This window comes from Bolinopsis microptera, chromosome 11, assembly GCF_026151205.1.
Source record: "Bolinopsis microptera isolate Bmic1 chromosome 11, MBARI_Bmic_1.0, whole genome shotgun sequence".
NCBI classification, from domain to species: domain Eukaryota; kingdom Metazoa; phylum Ctenophora; class Tentaculata; order Lobata; family Bolinopsidae; genus Bolinopsis; species Bolinopsis microptera.
In genome coordinates, this window is record NC_087082.1 from 17,207,248 (window position 1) to 17,229,080 (window position 21,833).

The following is a 21,833-nucleotide window of genomic DNA, read 5'->3' on the forward strand; positions in this document are numbered from 1 at the left end:
CTCCCCCTCTCCATACTTCCCTGCCTCACAGTGATAACCCTCTCTGTAGAGTGTCGTGGTATCCAAAACTCCCAATATTTCTGTGCCATTTTCTCCTGAATTCTCTACAAGAGACAGCGTGCAGGTGATGAAATCTGAAGTTATACTTGGTGGGAGTATCAAGGTTGCTATGTGCTGACTGCCGGCGGGTTTCTCCTTATTTTCAATATAACTACTCTCAACAGTTGTATTATATCCCTCGCAATCTAGAAGAATACCGTATCCAATGCCAGATTCTTCAGAGAGTTTGTTCTTGATAACCCATCTAAAGACCTGATCTGACTCCCCCTGTAAACGATAAACTGTCTGTGTAGGTTTAGAAACAAGTTCAACTACATAAAACACTTTAGTGCTGGTTGTTTCGAAGTTTTTATTCCTCCAATGACATTCCCACTTTCCCATGTGAACCTCGTTGAAACTGTTTATAGCCATACTCGTAGTGTGCAAAAACCCATCAACTGAAGAAACTGGTTGTTCGGAAGAGTTTTCTGCAGTTATATAGGACCACTCTGATTCAAGATAGGGTGCTCCATAAACTGAACATGACAAATCAAACGCTGCACCCCTGGACACAGCAACAGTTTCTACAGACCCCCCACATACCACAGGGGTGTCATCAGAGCAAACTGAAACAGACTTAAAATAAATCGCTCTATTATCTGTTTTTATCTGAGTGGTAGTGTTGAACCTCATGAACGCCAGCTCTTCCCAGTTACTCTTCGTCTGATAACTATACATCTTTTTGCGAGCATCTCCTGGTTCCCCCAAATAGATCTGGTAACCGTTCTCTTCCTCCACGTGAACATCAGATACTTGTATTGTTATGTTGGCATCTTTGTCATCAAAATGATCGTATGAAGTGTACATTGAATCAGGATACTCGCCGTATTCATCCTCCCCCCAGATGATTAACGTTGTAGGGAAGTCATCATTTGGGGTGTAGAACTGCATAACTAGGGGCTCTAGTTCATCACTTTGCATGAACCTGATGTACTCCCACCCGGCTTCGTACCCGGGAATGTAGGCTGCTTCTATTGTCACCACTCCTGTGAAGTTGATGGGAACTATTGTGGGGGTGCCGACTTGGTAATCCTGAGGCCCCCCTTTGTAGGCTGAAAAGCAGGTCTGTTCACAACATTGGGAGATATTCAGTAATAAAGACAAAGTCACTAAGATCAACTTTCTTTGGGTGATCTGAAATCTGCCATTTATTCTATTATATCCAGCAATATCATCTGCAGTTTTTTTAGGACTCACGAATTTTTGCCTTTTGAATCGTTCAGAACTGTGACTATTTTGATGTGTCCAAACGTCAAAAATAATGCCTGAGAATATAGAGCCAATTTTCATTGAGGCATGCGCATCTTGGGCAGTCATTCAGATCGATCCGTTCCTGTATCATTGTCATATCTGTTCCTTAAAATAATATATAATAAGATCGTGCGAAAGTTTTTAAATGTGTGTTCTTTATAAAGTTTAAAGTTGTTATATATCACTATAATAGTTCAATGGTTGCGAAGAGGTACGCAATTTTACTCCAAGATGAGTTTCGTGAACAAACTAGAGATTAAACTGATAACGCTACCTCTCACTCGATACTAATTCCTTTATTCTTGTACTTATTATTCTTATCATTTCTAAGAATAGCTATAATACAAAGTGGTAGAGCAACATCATGTAGTGGCGTAAGACTCTACGGCGTGAGACTCTAACCCTAACCCTAACCCTCACGCCGTAGAGTCTTACGCCGTAGAGTCCGGACCCCGTTTTTTAGGTTAGATTAAAAATGGCCTGAACGTTCCTGACGTATGTGAACGCTCCCTAACTATAATGCAAACGAAAAGACTGTCGTGAATGACTTTACTCTGCTTGCTATTATGCACTTGAACAACTACAACTACTAGCTTTCGACAAAGTTTGCTTACAGATACACAGTGAGATTTAGAGAAAATCAAACTAAATGAGTAGTAATATTATTTTGAAAGAATAAAACATTTTGTACTGGCGCTATTATATACCTATATTGCGCTATTATATAGGTATGTTGCGCGCTATATATATATATATTGGAATACGATTACTTTTCAAAACAATTACTTTACAATAAAATTACTTTTCAACAAAAAGCCGCGCATGATAGTGATACGATTGTCATAGTAATGTTACAAAGTTATAAACATGATAACGTTTACACATCAGCAAAATATGAATGTTCTCGCACTACTACTCTCATGATCCTATGTAGATTATCCTCACCGGATGTCGTTTACACGAGAAAGTAGAAACCGCAAATAATGCCTGATGCACACTCTCTTCTCTCACTCACGCTGTTCTTACTCATTTGCCCTTGACTTGCGTTAATTAGAACCGGGTGTGGTCAAGATATGGGCGCCCGTCCCACTAATATAAATAACTATCAAATTGCACTTATAGTTATATCCACCTTCGGGAGCTTTTCTTAAAACCTCTCTCCTGTAATCATCCGCACTGTAAGGCATCATTTCTGACATTTCTCACCATGCCTCCGGGTTTTAAACAAACCTTGTTTCAAAACAATATCATACACTTTTAAAACTGAGCAACCACGAGATTGATAACCACCATTGACGAGAGAAACAAACTTTTAAAAACAGCTGACTAATAAAATTAATAAAGTTACACAATACACTGCCACAAAATTATACACACTACACACTACACAGCTAGTGTTGGCAGCGTTATCTCATATAATAGCGTTATCGTTAAAATAGTTATTTGTAATCAATCCTTCGATTTACTAGCGCCTGATCGATTTAAGACGTCCTGGACTTCAAATTAATTAGCGTCAGCCAATGTGTAGGCAGAAACTAATCAAAACGTGATTGTGTCATAAAATTAAAATACCGAATCGCGTCCCGACTAGACACTTAATCAGTAATCTCTTCACTCAATCAATGGCCTGATTCAGATTGGTTGGAACCTGCTCAAAGACAGCTACCGAAGTTGAATTTCTTTGATCTTAGGGAAAGTCACCATCAGTATTCACTCTAAGTGATAAAATCGTCATATCCAACATGCTCGGTACCAATCCTGAATTTCAAAATTTGTTCAGACAAGGACAAGAGGAAATTGCGGCATGTTCGGAATCACGATTTTTCACGTTTGCCGCGACAAATCGCGATTTTTCACATTTGCCGCGACAAATCTCAGATCCTCTCGACAAATCGCGATTTTTAAAGTTCTCCGCGACAAATCGCGCATTTTCCAGAAAAACTTTGAAAAATGTTGACTGGATATAAAACTTAGTACTTACCTCTGAAGGCAGAGCTCCCGCTTCCGAGCTCGTATTGCGAAGGATAGGCTTGCCTTCCGAGATCGCATTACAAAGGGAACTCTTGAGTCCAAAATCGTATATCGAAGGGAAGGTGCGAACTTCGAAAACCGAAAAAATATATTCTGCTCATAATGATTAGGGTTATTAGGGTAGCATGTACCATGAACAAAAAAAAATTTGACTTAGAAAAGTTTCGGTCAAAACCGAAAAAAAATTTGACAATTTAAAAAAAAATTTAGAAACCTAAATAAAAAAGTTGGCTCTTTTTGGCCCCTTGCCCAGATTTCATTGGGGGCGATGGCCCCCCGCTTCCTACACCCCTGTGTCGTAGTTATCACAAATTATTATATGTGCCTTGCAGAGTAAAGGGAACCATGTCCTAAGGAAATGTATGAGTGCGGACAACTTAAGGCAACATTTCTTGACGATTGTACCCAAGCAGAAGGCCTAGAACTGCAATTTGGCAATATAGATCATTTTCAAACACATTTTCAAACACATTTTCAAGACCGATTCAAAGAATTGTTAGTTTTTTTTCCCCTTTGATTCGTCAACAATTTTGGATTGTTGTTTGAAAAGTTCATCTTTACTCCAGAAAGATGTTGAAAATTTTGCCCACACAGAAGGCCTAGAAGCAATTTGGCAATATTATTATTATTAATATAGATCATTTTCAAACACAGTTTCAAAAACGATTCATGGAACTGTTAGTTTTTTTCCTTTTTAATTTGTCGACAATTTTGGATCTTTTTTAGAAAGTTTCCTCTTCTATTCACCCCAGAAAAATTTGTGAAAAATTTCCTCCGAAATCCAAAATTTCCTCGCAGATAATCTGCCGATCTGCTATGTTTCTGGATGTGGGGTCACAACTCGGTTAAATTGTTTACAACCAACTAGGAATTTTGGGAAAGCACTTCAAATCTAACCAAATGTGTCTAGAAACTTTGGAGTTCTTAGCTCATATCAAAACGTTCTCACTTTATGGTGACAATAGTGAAAAAGAGCGAATGCCGTGCCATACCCTATGTTATCGATGAAATTTTACGAAATTTTCAGGAAATCTAAGTTTGACACATATCCATGATATCTATATTCTCTGAAATTTTTGAGCAATTCTGATACGAATTACGTCATTACGTGAGTTATTAAAGATTTGCGTTATTAAAGGGTTGCTAACAAACTAAACCATAGAAATACTAGGTATACATATTACATCTACTAGTATGCGAGCATATGCCGAGAGTAATTTGTTGGCACTCACCGCTTACGGCTCACGCTCCTTTTATGGAATAATCTGTGGCATGGTACACCAATCCCTCTTTTTCGCTATTGTCACCCTGAAGTGAGAACGCTTTCAACTAGGAACTTCAAAGTTTCTAGACATAATTGGTTTGATAATTGAAGTGCTTTCCCAAAATTTCAAGTTGGTTGTTCACAATTTAACCGAGTTATGACCCTTTTAAGATCTTGCAGATACGTAATCCAGCACTTAATCAGTGATATGTTCACTCAATCAATGCCCTGAATCCTGATTGGTTGGAGACTGCTTGTAGGACAGCAACTGAAGCACTATAACGCGAATTTCTTCGGTTTTAAGGAACGTCACTATCAGTATTCACTAAAAGTGATCAGATCGTTTCCGCCTTATGAGGCTCATTGTTGCTCGCTAGCGAATAACTCCAGATGAGATTACTGATTGGGTGATGAGATTACTGATTGGGTGACGAAATCACTGATTAAGTGCCGAGATCACGTATCTGCAATATCTTAAAAGGGTCATAACTCGGTTGAATTGTGAACAACCAAGTACCAACTTGAAATTTTGGGAACTCACTTCAATTATCAAACCAAATATTATGTCTAGAAACTTTAAAGTTCCTAGCTGAAATCTTTCTCACTTCATGGTGACAATAGCGAAAAAGAGGTATTGGCGTGTCACACCCACTGTAATCAATTAAATTTGACGAAACTTTTAGGAAATCTAAGTTTGACACATGTCTTTAATCTCTGAAATTTCCGTGCAATTCTAAAAAGAATTACGTGAATACGTGAGTTATTAAAGGGTTGCGTATGGGCAGTTACTTCTGGGGGTGTCCAACCCCAAAAACCCAAAAAACCCTTTTACATCAAATTCCAATTTGGGTTTGTTTTTATGGTTTTTTTTGGTATCCCCCTTATTTTTGTAACTATTTGTTCAATTATTTAAAAACCCAAAAATACCCAAAACACCTCTAATTTCCATTTTGGAGTTGGATTTTTTGGGGTTCGACAGTTGACACCCCCAATAAAATTTCTAAACAACGGATAGTTTAAAAAAACGCCCAAGTCTCATCTTTGCCTAAAACAAATAACTAAAAGTCAATATATCTTGCCATAAGCTAAATCACGGAGACAAGAGAGATCAAAAATATTAATATTAGATAGATTTCGTTTACATAAATCATGCACAATCAGCGATCAGAATAGATTGCTTGTGATTTTCCTCTTCTCCCTGCTAAGTCCAGTGTATTGATGACAAAAATGAGGGAAGAAAACGCTGGTCCATCAACAGAACCCTGCAATCAGGGACAGAAGGAAATCGCGGCATGTACGGAATCGCGATTTTCCCCATAATTTACGACAAATTTTATGTATAGTTTAATGTATACCTTACTCGGGATTATTATGACCGGGATAAAGTGGCGGGTTTAGGGTAATTTCGCCATATTTTTCCCGAACCACATTTTCACCGGTCGTTAATAAACCCGCCGTCTCAGCTTTTAGGGTTCCCAAGGGGTATGGGTGCTCATATTTTAATCGTTGTCTTATATTCACTAAAGAAGACTATTGGGACACTTGTTGTAGGTTTTTCGACTTCATTTGGCTAAAATTGCAAAAAATTCACCTTTTTGCCCAATTCTTGTCATATATCCTTATTGTCAAAGTTGATTTAAATAGGCCAATCTTTAATTTCTTAGGTATTGACTATCTCTACATAATGAAATAGGACTCAAAGTAAACAGTTAGATTAAAACTTGAATTAATTAAAACTGTCAATAACATGAATCAGTTTCATCAGTCATTTATTCATAATTCTAAGAATCTAAACAATGTGAACGATGCATTCTTTCGAAGATTTTCTACAAATTGAGTCATAATGGTTATTTTTGTCTACTTTCAACAATTATTGATAATTCGACTTGTTTCACAAGTTTTAGCAATGCGAAAATTTCTAAACTTGCTTGTCTCTAATAAGGATATTTACATCTGAGACAAAATTTTTGAATCTAAAATTGAAAGGTTGGACACCGGTAAAATGGCGACCGGGAAAATGTGGTGGGTTTTGAGCAATTTCGCCATATTTTTCCCGAACCATATTTTAACCGGTCGTTAATAAACCCGTCGTAATAATCCCGAGTAAGGTAGCTTGTTAAAAATCGCGGTGTCGCGATTTTTGGCCAAAATAATCGCGAAATCCTTTTGTCCCTGCCTGCAATAGATGTCCTAACATTGTCCACCGACTACTGGCCACTTTTTCTGACAATGGTTCAGCATTGCAGCGTTTATGTGAAAGTTTTTGTTGGAGATGACTACTGGGTACTTTATATTCAAAATGAAGCGAACATGTCTGCAGTGAACAACAAATTGGTATTCGAGGAATATTTTGGGGTTGAACGAATTTTTTTTCCTTAGTAAAAATTGTTTCATTAACTAAAATGCATCAATACAATAGAAAATAGCAGCCTGATTCTTGTAATTGAAATTCTTGTCTGTAAATCATTTTACTTTTTATCTATTAATTAATTATAGATATTTCTTTCTTCGATCCAAGCATCAAATACGTAAACCTGATCTGTCGCACTCTTTGCACTTTAAGTTAATCTAAGAAAAACTTTGGAACTGCAAGCTAATTCAGCTTTTATTTGTATAATATCTAATATCCAATTTCATGATCGTGATTGTCCTTTGTAGTTACCCTTGGTGTCACGTAGAAGCCTTTTCCAACTGTTTCGCGAGCATATTACGTTCCACTAATTAATTCACAAGTTTTTGTCAACATTTCTAAGCATCATACTTCTTGCAGACTTTGATAATTTGGACAATTGAAATTGATATTAATATTTATTGTTATATTATTTAACATTTATTAATGTCATTAATCATACCATTATCTGCCAGGAAGAGGACGAAGATTTGCCTGGAGCAATGATGGGAGAATCGATCTGAGAAGAGAAACTCTCCCTCACGTGACGTCACAATCTCCCTCACGTGACGTCACACTCTCCCTCACGTGACGTCACACTCTCCCTCCTTAACAGATTTACAAGTTACATAGCTTGCCTAACCTGAAGCTGGTTCGTCTTGAAAAGCAAGCTATTATCCTACCTTGAACTTACAATGGGCTTTTTTGGTTTTAACATCTTTCATAGTAGTTATAAAAACATATAAGTTATCTGTAGCTGTTCTTAGATAAGTATTCATTAATCCATCTCGTGATTTCTGTTGTTGGTTTCACGTTTCATTATGTGTTTTCATCTATCTGTCATGAACATTCTATGATGCTGTCACAAATGTAAAATTAGCATCAAGATCTTAGAATTTTGTAAAAAAAGAAGGCTCCCCGAAGAGAATTTATTTCGATGTTATTGCTAAACGTTCATGCATAAATAAGTTTTTGATGTAGTATTTGAAAATTTCTAACCCGTAAATTAGATTGATTAGTTTAAATCATTAATAATGGAATCATATTTTAATGTTGAAAGATCGATGTAAAATAGATAAGAATTTGCTATTTTTGATACGGACTATTTGTACAGACACTTTGGTGCTGATTATCTGTTCAGTGTTGTTTGAGATAATTTGTTTGATTATGTGAACTATAATGTATTTGTGTGGTTACTTGTCCAAGAGTTTTCTGTCTTTTATTCAGAAATCTTTTTCGTAGGATTAATTTTGCACAAATTCTATTTGAAACAATGACATATTTCAAGACCAACTTTAAGTAAATAAACTTATCAATAAATTCCCACACTTGATAATGCAATAGTATTTTTATCCACCTAAAAATAAAATTGGGATTAAATTCGCTGATAAACTAATCGCACGTGACTTTACTCACTTTTTAATGCTTTTATCAAATAAAGGAGTATTGAAAGTATTACAAGTTACATCATTTAATATGCGACTGCAAGACTTTACGTCGCTTAATTAAGTCAATTAGTTACCTGCCAAAGCAATCAATTAACTTACATCATCTTAGCAGAATGTCCCACAATGTGCTGCAGCAAATCTCCCGATTCACCAACAGAACTGTAAAATTAGGCAAAAAAGAAGGGAAAAAGAAGCTCGTTTCAGCCGGTATGTCTGATTCTCTTTGAAAGGAAACTTTCTCCCATATTTTGTCTGATTCGACTGATTTGGAATATTTTTTTTCCTTAGTTAAACAAACATTTCAAACCGGGTTATATACAGGAAGTGTACTGATGACCCACGCCAAGAAGGAGGGATACAAAGACCAATGGAATTTTCACGAGCAACATCAACGTCCAAGAACGTGAGTATGTTTAAAGACTACTGTAGTACAGTAGTTTTATACAGATATCGAGTTTTATACAGATATCGAGTTTTATACAGATATCGATGTGACTTGCTCGGACCGATAAGGGTTACGAGATCTCGAGATTTTATGCATAGAATTTATCCTCTTTAAAAATCTCCTTCTTTTCACTCATTCACTGATGACTGCTTTCCAAAGAATCAACTTCTGCCTAGTTTGAGTTAGCTGTTGTTACTATTACTTAACTATAGTATTTGATGTAGGTTACTAAACTATAGTATTTGATGTAGGTGGAGACAGCACTACAGGTTTATGGAGCATAAGAGAATGTACAGTGAGGGTATGAACGATAGACTTGACTTTGTTCTGTCCGGATACACAGCCAAAACTGGTTTTAGCTTCGAGAGAGGTAAATAACTAGTAACTAGGAGCTTCCTTTGTAGTTTACTTGTAGCCAATTGGTTCAGGGAGAAATTTGAGTTTTGACAGGATTGTCTACGATTCTGAATCGAGGCTTGCCTAGATTGATGATCAAATAAAGTTAATTCAAGTGTTGACAAAATAATATTTTACTAATTAAGTAAAACTGTCCAGGAATTGATGATCGAATTAAGTTAATTCAAGTCTTGACAACTAATAATTAATTGTAATAAACTAATTAAGTGAAACTTTTCAGGAATAGAGGACAATCCCCGGTTTTTACACTACAAGCAGTCGGGTAGTACTACTCCAGTTGATAAACCGGAATGGAGGGCAAAATACAAGCACCTTCTTACACAAAAAAGTAAAAAAACTGTTTCTTCGTCATGAGGGTTAAATTATATGAATTTTACTGGTCTCGTTTAGTTAGGAATTACGAGATCATAAAGTTGAATTATTAAAGCTGTGTACTAACTTCTCAGAATGTACAGCGTGCAGGTGACTCTAGAGCTTTGAATAGAAGGTTCTAAATGCTGAAATATCCTAGGATACTGTTGGAAGTGACATATTATTTATTTGTATAGCTAAAAGCTATATTTGGACGCATTTCATGAATTATTTTTATTGTGTTTTATTGTATTCTTTATTGAAAGTCAATGTAAAGATTACAAAGGCTAGGGAATTGCGAAGGAAATTAAATGATTAAAATATAATCACTTCTTATTAGCAAATCCAAAATACTGAATAAAATAATAAACTCGGTTCAGAGAACACATCCCAGTTTGATTTATTCCTTTAATAGTTTAAAACAATACCACTTTAAGGATGGATTGATAGACTTATTACAGACGGTGCTTGTAGAAAACGGTGAAAGTTAATGAAGTGTAGAAACAGCAATTCCGCCTTACCCTTGGTCCCACTAATTTTACAATTTATCCTCCCCCGAACTAAGCTGAACAAATCCATTTCAACTGCTCTCAACCCTGATATCAGAATATTCCTGAAAGTTTAAACTGGGTGTATAGATGTTGTGAGTCCCGCCGTTATGTTACAAGAAGCGTATGATTTATTGCAGGACATATTAGGAGATCCGTTACTGGCTGACTTACCTGAGGTTTGTGTGGGATGGTTGATTTGTTTGTCGAATACTTTTACCAAATATTATTAATCGGCACGGCTCTTATCTCAACTCTGTCTCTATTGGAACAACAAGAAGATATTATTACTTATATCATTATATCCTAAATGTTCGGGAGCAGGAATAATGGTACTGGTAGAGTGAAAGTCTCAAACATTCTATTTTGGATTATTTCTTATTCGATTTAAAATGGTAAAATATAATCCTGAGCCTTTCCAGGACGTGGACACGGAGGATGTGAGATGTCAGATAGCAAGAGCTAAGGGACATGTTATAGACCTAACCCTGCTTAGACCCGGGGACAACAAGGTCATTATAATCTGTTTAGTTCATTAATTAATTAGTTAATTAACCTCGTTAGTTAATAAATTCTATAGTTACAGAAACCAATTATGTACATTTATTTTATTGTACCACAAAATGTCAATATTTATATTGTACAGTAAGTTAATTCAATTTACAATAATAAGATAGATTTATTATTATTCTTAGATGAGAGTGTCAGTGTTACACAACGCCCGAGTGTCAGATCTCCAAAGAATAGTAACTAAAGCCATAAAACGAAGTACCCCTGACCTACCCAAAGCTTACTCTTGGAGGTAAAGCTTTAAACATTCAATTAAAGGTTTTAGTGGACATGACAGTGTCACCTAAACAAATCACAGTAACGACGAGCAAATACACAGATATTACATATTACAGTCTTCAAATATTTTATCTTTATTCGTACGGAATTTCCTTATCTAGAATTTTCTTGAAATCTAGAATTATCTTATCTAGGAGTAGCATTTATGTAGGAGTGGCATTACAGTCATCGGAATTCTAAAATAACGAAAGTTCCGAGTTTTGCCTCTTAAGGGGGCATAGGCAGCTCAGTGACCATCTAGCGCACCGTTTCCACACAAAAAAAATTTGAGAATACCCATGATTTTTGTAATCGAGCATTTCCTGGTTAGAGTGGAATTTTCGGAGAAAATAATTTTTTTGGTTGAGACGCTATAATTTAGATAATTATTGAGATAGCAAGCTACAATTTTTCAAAAAATCTGTTTCTGTACTGTTCTACATGGGTGTAAAATTTCATTACCCTATCTCAAAAGGCTGGTGCGTTATAACCTATTAAAGTAAAAATAGCTGAAATTTTCCTGCTCGATTACAAAAATGGGTATTCTCAAAATAATTTCTTTTGGTGTGGAAACGGTGCGCTAGATGGTCACTGAACTGCCTATGAGGTTATTTGGGTTGGAAAGGTTTGGCGTATGCCCCTTTAAAGACTGGTCTTGAATAAATTGAACCCTCGTACTGTTAGTGTTTAGTATTGAGTTCAACCGACCACATACCCTGTAGGCACCATTTTCTCTTTATTTTAACCTCTCCACCAATTTCCACGTAACATCCCAATTACTTGACAGTCACAAAACAACGTTGATTGATGAAGATCTCAAATGACTTTATTGGACCGTGCCCAATACAATCACCTTCCTAGCAGGGGTGATATGTTTTACGAACGTACTCTACGTCACCTTCCTACCTTTTCGTGTCTCGTATTCGTGTCTCTTGTATCGTATTCGTGTCTCGTGTCTCGTGTCTCAGATTGTAACACACTCCACCTCACCAGGTCTATGTGGAGGAGATACAACCTGTCAGTCGGAAGTATTAAACTGTCGGACCGGAACAGGATGTTAATCCACTACGGAGTAAAGAATAACGACACAGTCTCCTTCACAAAACGAGTTGCTGTAACCAGCACACATGCACCACCTCCCCCGCACAGACGACGCTGAATTTTCAGGACTGTCAACTTGATAATCCTCAAAAAATGCTCAGACTTTTAACGTCAACATATTATTTTTAAAACTCGTGATCAATAGAGAATTAGCGTATGTTGTTGCTAACTATTTTATTTGCTGTCAATTAGTTATCAGTTATGACACATTGAATTAGACAAAAGGATCTGACTGCAGGGAAATAATTGGATATCTTTACTTGGAAGCTGAGTTATAAAACTATGTGTTTATACTTTTAACATTTGACACATTTTCGTTTGTCGTAAAGTTTCTATATGATATTTTGCTCCGTGATTATTAATTACTAGCACGATATCGTAGAGTAAGGTCCTTAGGGTAGTGCTGTAGGATTAAGATGTTTTATTTTTTAAATGAAGATGTTTTTAATAAATATATGATAACTGAAGAATGTGGTGTCTGTATAATTACTTTAAAGTGGTAATATGATGTTACTTTAAAACTTGTAGTGCGAGTTTAATTTATAGTTAGTTTAAAGTATTTAACTTATAGTGTTAGTTTAACTTATAGTGTTAGTTTAAGTTACACAGTTACATTTATATAAATGTTTTAGAATCCTTCAGTCCTTTTTAAAGTCCAGCTTTATTATTATACAAACGTGCTTACTGATTATTATAGAACTGTACCCGTTTTTGCTGTTATTCAATATTCATTGTTTAAGATTAATAAATCTAGAGATAGAACACTTTCATTTGTCGACTCTAATTCTAAAATTGGGACGTTATTAGGCGTAATAGACTTGGTAATGCGTAATGATAATCGTGTTAGGTGCTGTTAATTGTTTGTCTTCAAGCTGTATGTAGGTATCCCGTGCATTTCATTAAATGGACCAAAAATGCCAACTTCAGGTTGAAAATGTTTATAAGTATAACTTCTTGACACACGTTGTATACCTCTTTAGAGGCATGCAACGTGTAGCAAATAACTATTTAAGCGTCGGTTGTTTTTACAAGATTGTAATCTAAAGCAGCTCAATAGGGGAAGGCTGATCAAAAATAAGACAAATTCACCGACGTAATACATGGACAGCCCGTTTAATGGCTTAGTGTTGCTTGTACCGCTTCACACTACTGTTTCTGCTAATTTCTAGTTTACAGTTTGATTTGGTCTAGACGCATTGCAAAATTTCAGATCTTTAACTTAATTTAACATGGTTTTAACTTTAAGGCACATAAATATGGCGATTTTGGGGTTTCTAAAGAGTACCCCGTGTTACTTTTAACGAGTTTCGTATGACAGTAGTAGTAGTAGTACTAGTAGTAGTAGTAGTACTGCGCAAGTATTTTGTGCAAATATCGTAATATCCATACAGCTATTATTTATTTTTGTCATCTTTAACATTGAATTAGAATATTTTGACCTAAAAATAAACTTGCCGAACGAAAATGAATAGTAATAGTATTCTGCCGTTTTCTCAGAAAAGGCAGTAAGTCCATATTTGCCATTTCGAGATATTGCGACTTTTACGTTTATGGTTTTTTCTCCGCTTACTTTTTGCGTAAGATCGAAAGTAAACACGTTGAGTTATCAATAATTGGTCAAATTTTAATTTGTCAAAAAAATTAAAGCTTTGAGCCGTCCATAAGCTTAGATATAACCATTTTTATGCCAAATAATCGAGCTTATTTTTCATACTGGATGGACTTACTGCCTTTTCTGAGAAAACTTGGACTTACTTCCTTTTCTGAGAAAAATCTCTGTTCAATATTTTTCTGAGAAGGAAGTAAGTCCAAGCTTTTTACTAAATTTTTGAGGTTTGGATCTATGTATTTTGGATTATATTGTAAAATATAAACAATTAGGTAAATCTAAATTGCTCCATATCATATAATAAATGTTTTTGAATAATAGTATGCCCTTATTTAGGCAAACTAGCCAATTTTGAAAGATTTCAGTGCATTAAATGATATCTTATCGATATTTTGATGAAAATGAACTTGATCTAAAAGATATACCTAAACTAAACATTCTCTGCGATTATAACAGCTCAATAACTGCTCCAATGTTTATGTTTTGCGACTAAAATACATCCGGCGTTTTTGAAAATCGGCCACCAAATTTTTTTTGAGGCCTAAATGAAAATTTTGATCACTTAAGTAAAGTTGAAATGTAATTATACATCGATTCTGAAAATTTCTAGCGAAAATATCAATCGGCAGTAAAGTTATGTTCTTTTTGGGAAATCGCTTTCTAAAATTCCGCTTTTAGCATGCTTTTATAGGAAGTAAGTCCAGCTACTTCTTCCTATCACAGATAATTTATCTCAGAAAAGGCAGTAAGTCCACAGAATTACTTCCTTATCTCAGAAGATTTTCAAGATTTTCTCAGAAAAGGCAGTAAGTCCGGACTTACGTCCTTCTCTCAGAAAATAATTGGCCAAAACCGAACATAATGTTTCTCAACTGGGACTTACTTCCTTAGAAATTGCATGCAACAATGTTTCTATACATTAATATGTAGCTCATGTTGTAGAGAATTTTCTACTGAAAATTTTGATACCAATATTGTCATATTTCGAAAAATTGGACTTACTGCCTTTTCTGAGAAAACGGCAGTATTAAGGGGGTATAATATTATCTGGGGACCCCAGGCTATTATGTTCATAAACATAGGGATTCGGCGGAATGACTGAGCGCAGCCCAGCCCAGTAAGTATAATATAAAGGCTGACGGTCTTGTCAGACTTTGACTGGCCTGGGAGGGGCCGTCTATTTGAAAAATAGTTTCTGTTGAGGTCGCAATGTGAGACAATGACGGTTGTGCTTTACGCAGCTAGTCCTAGTGATACCAGCACTGCGGTTTGTGTATTTCCAATGTTGCAAAGCAATCCCGATCAGCAGCATATCAATCATCATTAAATTTATGCTTATAAGTTATGTAAAATAAAATAAACCGTGGCTAGCTGCGTTTTTATCTATGGGTTGATAAATTTTCGATTTTTTTAAACACATTTTATTGGCCTTCTTATTCATGTTTCTTAAAAAGCAATGTGAACCTTTAAAAGTTTACAGTCAGCGTTTTCAGTTTAAGCATTTTTTTAATTTTGTGGTTAATTCAGAGGTCAAGCTGTTGAGGTATTGATGATAAGGCTCCATGAACATACTTTGTATTGTTTGTACGCGTCGCTAAAAATTCTGCATTTGTGCAACTTACACATTTTGTTTTTAAACTTGACATACCAAGGCGGTATGTTTGTGCTACAATTCTTTGGAGCACAAACCTTGGCAATATCCAGGAAGCCCACCATTTCTCGTTTGATTCCTTTTGCGATTTCCGTGTAATTCCTGTGGAATTCCATGTGGATTGATTGGGCTTCTTGGATTCTAACTTGTTTTACTAGATACATGACGATTATTTCGGCTCGCACCAAATAGTGATCTGGGCGATGGCAGACAGGAACTGTCTCTAGTTCAGAGCTCATAAAATTTCCGTACAGATGATCGTGACATTTTAACTGACCGCATATTTTACATAATATTGTTACTAAGATCGAGTAAGGCTGTGATAGTATAACTAACACGATGTTAGCTTTTTAACTTCTTCAACATTCAATAATAATTCGTGTGTGACACTAACAAATATACAGAGTGTACTTGAATTCATGAGGTTGCAGAAGCATGGCATGTAGATGTCAAGCCCACAAAGTTCGAATATATCAACACCTTCATTTACTTATTTTAGGAGCCGTCAAATTGCAAAATAGACATTTAGTTTCATTGACTGATCGCTGTTCATTCGGACATTGCTGTCAATTATTGGCAGAAATTTTGAACGAAAAATTGCTGATTTAATACTTTTACTTAGATAAATTTGTTTATTTGTGATTTGGTCTCGTTCGCTATCGTGACCTTTGTTGCAGCGGTCTACTTTTCTGTTTCATAACACTCGCCAGTGTTTCTTTAAGCTTTTTAACAATTACAGTGTTCAGTTATCAGTTATCGGTTATGCCGTTGACGCTCAACTAGTTTACTGTAGAAGGCGCAACATTCTATAACGAAATAACGTAAAAAATGCGTTAGTTCTTCAAGTTAAATCTCAATCTTTATTTGAAATAGTCAAACGCCAGTTTTGAATCAGAGTGCTATATAAAAGTATAAACTTCATCAATTACTTTGAGAATATATTTTACAGGCTGAAAACCACATGACCATCGACAAATTGACGAGAAGATGTCACAAAAGCTTGGTGTTTTCAGTGTTTTAGGTGCTCCCGTTAGATTTGTGGAGTTAAAGATTACCTCAAAAATGAACGTGTTGATTGTTATACTCGCCCTCTTTCTGAGCACGTCCAAATGCTGTAAAGAAACATGCTATTCAGCCTACAAAGGGGGGTCTCTAGAACTCCAGGAGGTACAAGACGGCACCCCCACAATAGTTCCCATCAACTTTACAGGAGTGGTGACAATAGAAGCAGCCTACATTCCCGGCTATAAAGCCCAGTGGGAGTACATCAGGTTCATGCAAAACGAGGATGTTCATCCTCTTGTTCTACAGTTTTACACCCCTCAAAAAGGTTACATCACCACCTTGAACGTGTTTGCTGAAGATGACACTGGACGTAAATCCAGTACTGGCTATTCGGCCTACAGCTTGTTCAACAAGGTCAGAGCTGACATTATCATACAAGTGTCCGATATTCACGTGGCTGAGGACAATTTTTATCGGATTTATTTGGGAGAACCAGGAAATGCTCATGGTAGTAACTACAGCTATCAAAGTGAAGAAAATTGGGAAGAGTTGTCGTTCATGAGGTTTAACACTACCACTCAGATAAAAACAGATAATAAAGCGATTTATTTCAAGTCTGTTTCAATTTGCTCTGATGACACCCCCGTGTTATGTGGGGTGTCTGTAGAAACTGTTGCTGTGTCCAGGGGTACAGCGTTTAATTTGTCATGTTCAGTTTATGGAGCATCCTACCTCGAGGCAGTGTGGTCTACTGAAGGTAACATTCGTAAAAAACCGGTTTATTCAGTTGACGGATTTCTTAAAACAACCACCATCCCAATTCAAAGTTACAACGGATATCAGATGGGAATGTGGACGTGTCGCTGGAGGAATAAAAACTTTGGAACTTTTAGTGAAACCAAAACTTTTCATGTCGTTGAACTTGTTTCTAAACCCTCGCATACGACTTATTTAATCCACAAAGAGGAGGAGGGGGACCAAGTCTTTAAATGGATAATCAGAAACAAACGCCCACAAGAACTACCTGATAAGTACACAGTACTTCTGGAATGTGAACAAGGAAACCTTGATATTACTCCAGACAGTAAGGACTCATTTTGGATATCAATGCTGACATATTTTGAGGAGTACTCGGGAGTCAGTGAGCATAGTGCCACCCTCAAACTTCCAAAGGATGTAACTTCTGATTTCATCACCTGCACGCTGTCTCTTGTAGAAAATTCAGGAGAAAATGGCACAGAAATATTGGGAGTTTTGGATACCACGACACTCTACAGAGAGGGTTATCACTGTGAGGCGGGGGAGTATGGAGAGGGGGAGGAATGTGTAAAATGTGACGATAGTTTCACGAGTGTTCCTCGCAGTATAACGTGCTTTCCTCTAGAACTTCCCGAAGAGCTGCAAATAATATCTCCCGAGGAAAAGAAGGAATGGGAAACCTCATTTTCCACAAACATTAACGTGCAGATCGGAGTAGTTATAGGAATCGTACTTTTATTAACTCTGGCTGTCTCAGCTATCGCTTTAACGATTTTCGTTTCGAAAAAATTAGACTGCCTTTGAAGCTTCAAACTGATTGACGTTTAATAAGATCGCGTAGTTTATTCAGTGTTGCAGTATGATTCACGCTTCGAACACCCAAGGAGCTATTTTATGAGGTCAATCCACGTCAACATGGTGCAGCCCTACAAATTCAATAACTTAAAGTGCTGTTCCGCCTGTTCGAACTATTTGTTGAATGAATACCATATTTTCTAAATACGATTTATAGCGAATAACTACAAACTACGACGAACAGTGTTTTATGACTTCAGTATTGATGAACTCCGTTATTGTGTATTGGTCACTAATAAACATAAACGACAATCCAGAATTCTGTCAAAACTTGCTACACGTTGTATACCTCTTTTGCGGCCGGTCGGACATTGAAATTAACGCTAGAGCCTCCAGCGTTCAATTAGTGTTTTCAATTAATAATAATAATAACAGAACACCAGAGCTAGTGAGTAGTGGGTCCGAGGCTGATACTCGTGGTCAGCACCCCCGGGGTCGGTAACGGCAGCAGTCCATTGGATGGCTGCCGGCTAGAGCTACTCACTCCCTGGCATTGCCAGATGTCTTCTTCCTGAGGTTCAGTTATAGCACAAAGTTTAAACTATTAACACTGTTAGTTCCCCCGTTACTAGTCCAAGTAACGGGCTAGAACTTGACCAAACAGCTGGTGAAACACCTGTAGACCACCAGAACCTCAGGCTCTATTGTCCTTCTCAACATCATTTAATGTTATCGTGAGATTTTGTAATTGCTTAAAATTCATGTTTAGGAAGGAACAAAAAAAAAAGAAAGAAAATTACAAAAAAAGTTAAAAACAAAAAAAGACAAAAAAAGCACAAAATGGAAAAACCAAGAAAAGTATCTGTGACTGAAACAGCAGTATTTTAAGATTTATCCCCTTATTATATATTTATTCGTTATCATAGCAGCATAGACTGTCAGTACTGAAAAATTCTCCATCCTTAGTAAATAATTACTATTTATAGTGTTACCATTTACCATACCCATTGTATTAGTAATTACATTGTAATTGAAATTATATTATATATATCCTTGTATCTGGTGTTACTTGTCCCCCGGTTAATTCCCTTTCTTGCCTCTCGTTGGTGAAAATCCTTTATCCTTCTGCTCTAGCTCTTGGTTTCTTGACTAGGTGCAATTGACACCTAGTGGTTTTCTTTCCGGGCATGGACTGACCCGCAGATGTCCCCCAATCTTAAGTTGTGGACTCGTGACAAAAGGATGTGTGGCCATGGGTTAAATGGTTACTAACGGGTCTACTACCCAGGAGGTAGCTACCTGGGGAGCTGGGCGACGCGGGGCAACGCTCAGTGCTCTGTTTTCCCTGCCAACTCTCTAGGGGGTGTTTAGTCCCCCAGTTATGATATGAATTCTCTCCCAAATTTTTCAAACTCTCCTACTCTCCCTACTAATGGGTCAGAGCAGGATCAACAACCTAACATCGCCCCTCCAGCTCGCCGTGAGAGGAAGGCTCGCACTGAGACTTCCACTCGTCACACGTGGAGCAAGGAGGACAACATACAGCTCATGACGCTGTATTACCAGAGCCAACCATCCCGCTCTGGTTTCAGAAGGAGACTCCGGTCACTGTGGGATGATGCCGGACTCTTCACTTGTACAGAACAAAGATTGGCAGACCAAGCAAGGTCAATCAGAAATAATAATCTCCTCTCAGACATAGAACTACTGGAGATTCGAGGTACTCTTCCACCTAGTGTAGTGGAAGAGGCTCCAACAACAACAACTCAAGCTCTACCCACAGTCTCCCAAGCAATCAGGACGTTGAGGGATGCAACTATCCCAACTGTTGCCGCCGAAGAACTCAACCCCACCGCAACGGTACCTGATTTTGACAAGGAGGCAATCATTGAGCGGCTAAAAACCCTCTTAGAAGACCCTTCAGTGATAGAAACCAAGCCCCTGAGACATGTGAACAGAAAGAAGCTTATGGAGGAAACATCTCTCATCAACTCATGTATAGCAGAGATTCCTACTTCTTCAATCACTGAAACCAACACTCTATTGCTTGCAGGAGCACATTTAGTCAGCGAAAGACTTGGTGAAAAACCTGCAAATAAGAATACAGAGAAGCGGAAAACTCCGCTATGGAAAAGAAGAATCGAAGATAAGATTACCCAGGTGAGGAAAGACATATCTTATCTTGAGGAGAAGAAGAAAGGTATTACCCTTAAACAAAAAATACTAGAAGGGCTCAACAGACGTCACCCCCTGTTGAAGAAAAAGGGTATATCATGCATTATTGAGGAGCTCAAGCAACGTCTTCGTGCAAAAGCAGCTAAGATAAAGAGATTTAATAAAAGATGCGAACGATACCACCAGAACAAGTTGTTTGGAAACAACCAGAGGCAGTTCTACAGAAACCTTCAAACAAACCCTGAAGAACAGGATATCTCCCACCCTGAGGCTGACAAGGATTCTTGTTTGAAGTTCTGGAAGAACATATGGGAGCAGCCGGTTGAACATAACAGTGATGCTGAATGGTTACCGGATGTCAGAACAGCACTAGCCTCAGCAGATGAACAGCGACAGTTTGTTATAACTAACACCCTGGTTGCAGATAGAGTGAAGAAAATGACCAATTGGTCCTCTCCTGGTACAGACGGACTGCATGCTTATTGGATAAAGCACTTTAAAGAACTCCACAATAGGATTGCAGATCAACTTATGAATTGCCTAACCAACGCTGATATCCCAGACTGGATGACATTGGGACGCACGTACCTGCTCATAAAAGACCACTCCAAAGGACCCATCCCAGGCAATTTCAGACCTATTACATGCTTATCAGCTATGTGGAAACTGTTCACTGGTCTAATCTCAGATTCCATATACAACCATTTAGACCAGCAAAAACTCCTCCCCCCTGAGCAGAAAGGGTGCAAGAAGAAGAGCAGAGGATGTAAAGAACAGTTAATGATAGACAAACTCATTCTGAAGAACTGTAAACGAAGGAAGCGGAACCTGAACATGACGTTTATAGACTACAAGAAGGCGTATGATAGCGTCCCACACTCTTGGATTCTGTCTTGTTTGACCATGTGTGGTATCTCTTCATCCATCATAGATCTGTTTGAAGCCTCCTTCAAACAATCGTATATTAACCTGATGCTTGGTAAAGTTTCCCTTGGGAGAATTAAAATTAATAGAGGTCTATTCCAAGGAGACTCAGTATCACCTATTCACTTTATCATGAGTCTTATACCCCTGTCCATTCTTTTGAATAAGCATGACATAGGATACTCTCTGGAGAAGGGAGGTCGACCGAAAGTGTCACATAGGCTATACATGGACGACCTCAAGTTGTATGCCGAGAGTGAAGACGAAATGCAAACACTGGTTAATACCACAGCAGAGTTCAGCAGTGACATAAAAATGGAATTCGGGCTAGAGAAATGTGCCGTGGTGAAGGTGAAGAAGGGAGCAAGAGCCGTTTTCGAAGGCATCTCCCTACCCACAGGTGAACAGATCCATGAGTTGGAGGACGAGGGCTATAAGTATCTGGGAATACTAGAAGCCAATGATATACTGCACAAAGAGATGAAAGCACTGGTTACAAAAGAGTATATCAGAAGAGTTAAAAAGGTTTTAAAATCCCAGCTTCATGGCAGGAATAGTATACAAGCAATTAACACCTGGGCTGTACCTGTGATAAGATATGGAGCTGGAATTCTCTCATGGAATGCTGGAGAGACCAAAGCCTTAGATGTCAAGACCCGGAAACTGATGAGGATAAATGGAGCTCACCACCCCCAAGGAGATGTTGATCGGTTATACGTAAGCCGTCAACTGGGTGGCCGTGG

The 21,833-nt window shown here is 37.4% G+C and overlaps 3 protein-coding genes across 14 annotated transcripts in view; all 3 read left to right on the plus strand.

The window, feature by feature from the left end:
• LOC134823172 (patatin-like phospholipase domain-containing protein 7) overlaps nt 1-9,928 on the plus strand; it is a 78,461-nt gene extending 68,533 nt beyond the window's left edge. For all 12 annotated transcript variants that reach the window (XM_063834528.1, XM_063834524.1, XM_063834525.1 and 9 more), the window contains 4 exons: nt 7,511-8,689; nt 8,804-8,885; nt 9,179-9,297; nt 9,565-9,928. Coding sequence is in view for 8 of the 12 variants with exons in the window: in XM_063834524.1 (XP_063690594.1) it covers nt 7,511-7,558 (48 nt within the window). In the remaining 4 variants the exon portion in view is untranslated. The remainder of the gene's footprint in view (nt 1-7,510; nt 8,690-8,803; nt 8,886-9,178; nt 9,298-9,564) is intronic.
• The window catches only part of LOC134823196 (uncharacterized), a 175,476-nt gene that overhangs the window by 9,852 nt on the left and 143,791 nt on the right, over nt 1-21,833 (plus strand). The window lies entirely within an intron of this gene.
• LOC134823695 (U11/U12 small nuclear ribonucleoprotein 25 kDa protein-like) lies at nt 10,354-12,230 on the plus strand. Its single transcript, XM_063835229.1, has 4 exons — nt 10,354-10,422; nt 10,666-10,755; nt 10,939-11,045; nt 12,065-12,230. The coding sequence occupies exons 1-4, from the start codon at nt 10,354-10,356 to the stop codon at nt 12,228-12,230; spliced, it is 432 nt and encodes a 143-aa protein (XP_063691299.1).

Coding starts and splice junctions, on each gene's coding strand:
- LOC134823695 (XM_063835229.1), top strand. CDS start 10,354: ATGTTACAAGAAGCGTATGATTTATTGCAGGACATATTAGGAGATCCG. Junction 10,423..10,665: donor TACTGGCTGACTTACCTGAG/GTTTGTGTGGGA, acceptor GAGCCTTTCCAG/GACGTGGACACGGAGGATGT. Junction 11,046..12,064: donor CCCAAAGCTTACTCTTGGAG/GTAAAGCTTTAA, acceptor CCACCTCACCAG/GTCTATGTGGAGGAGATACA.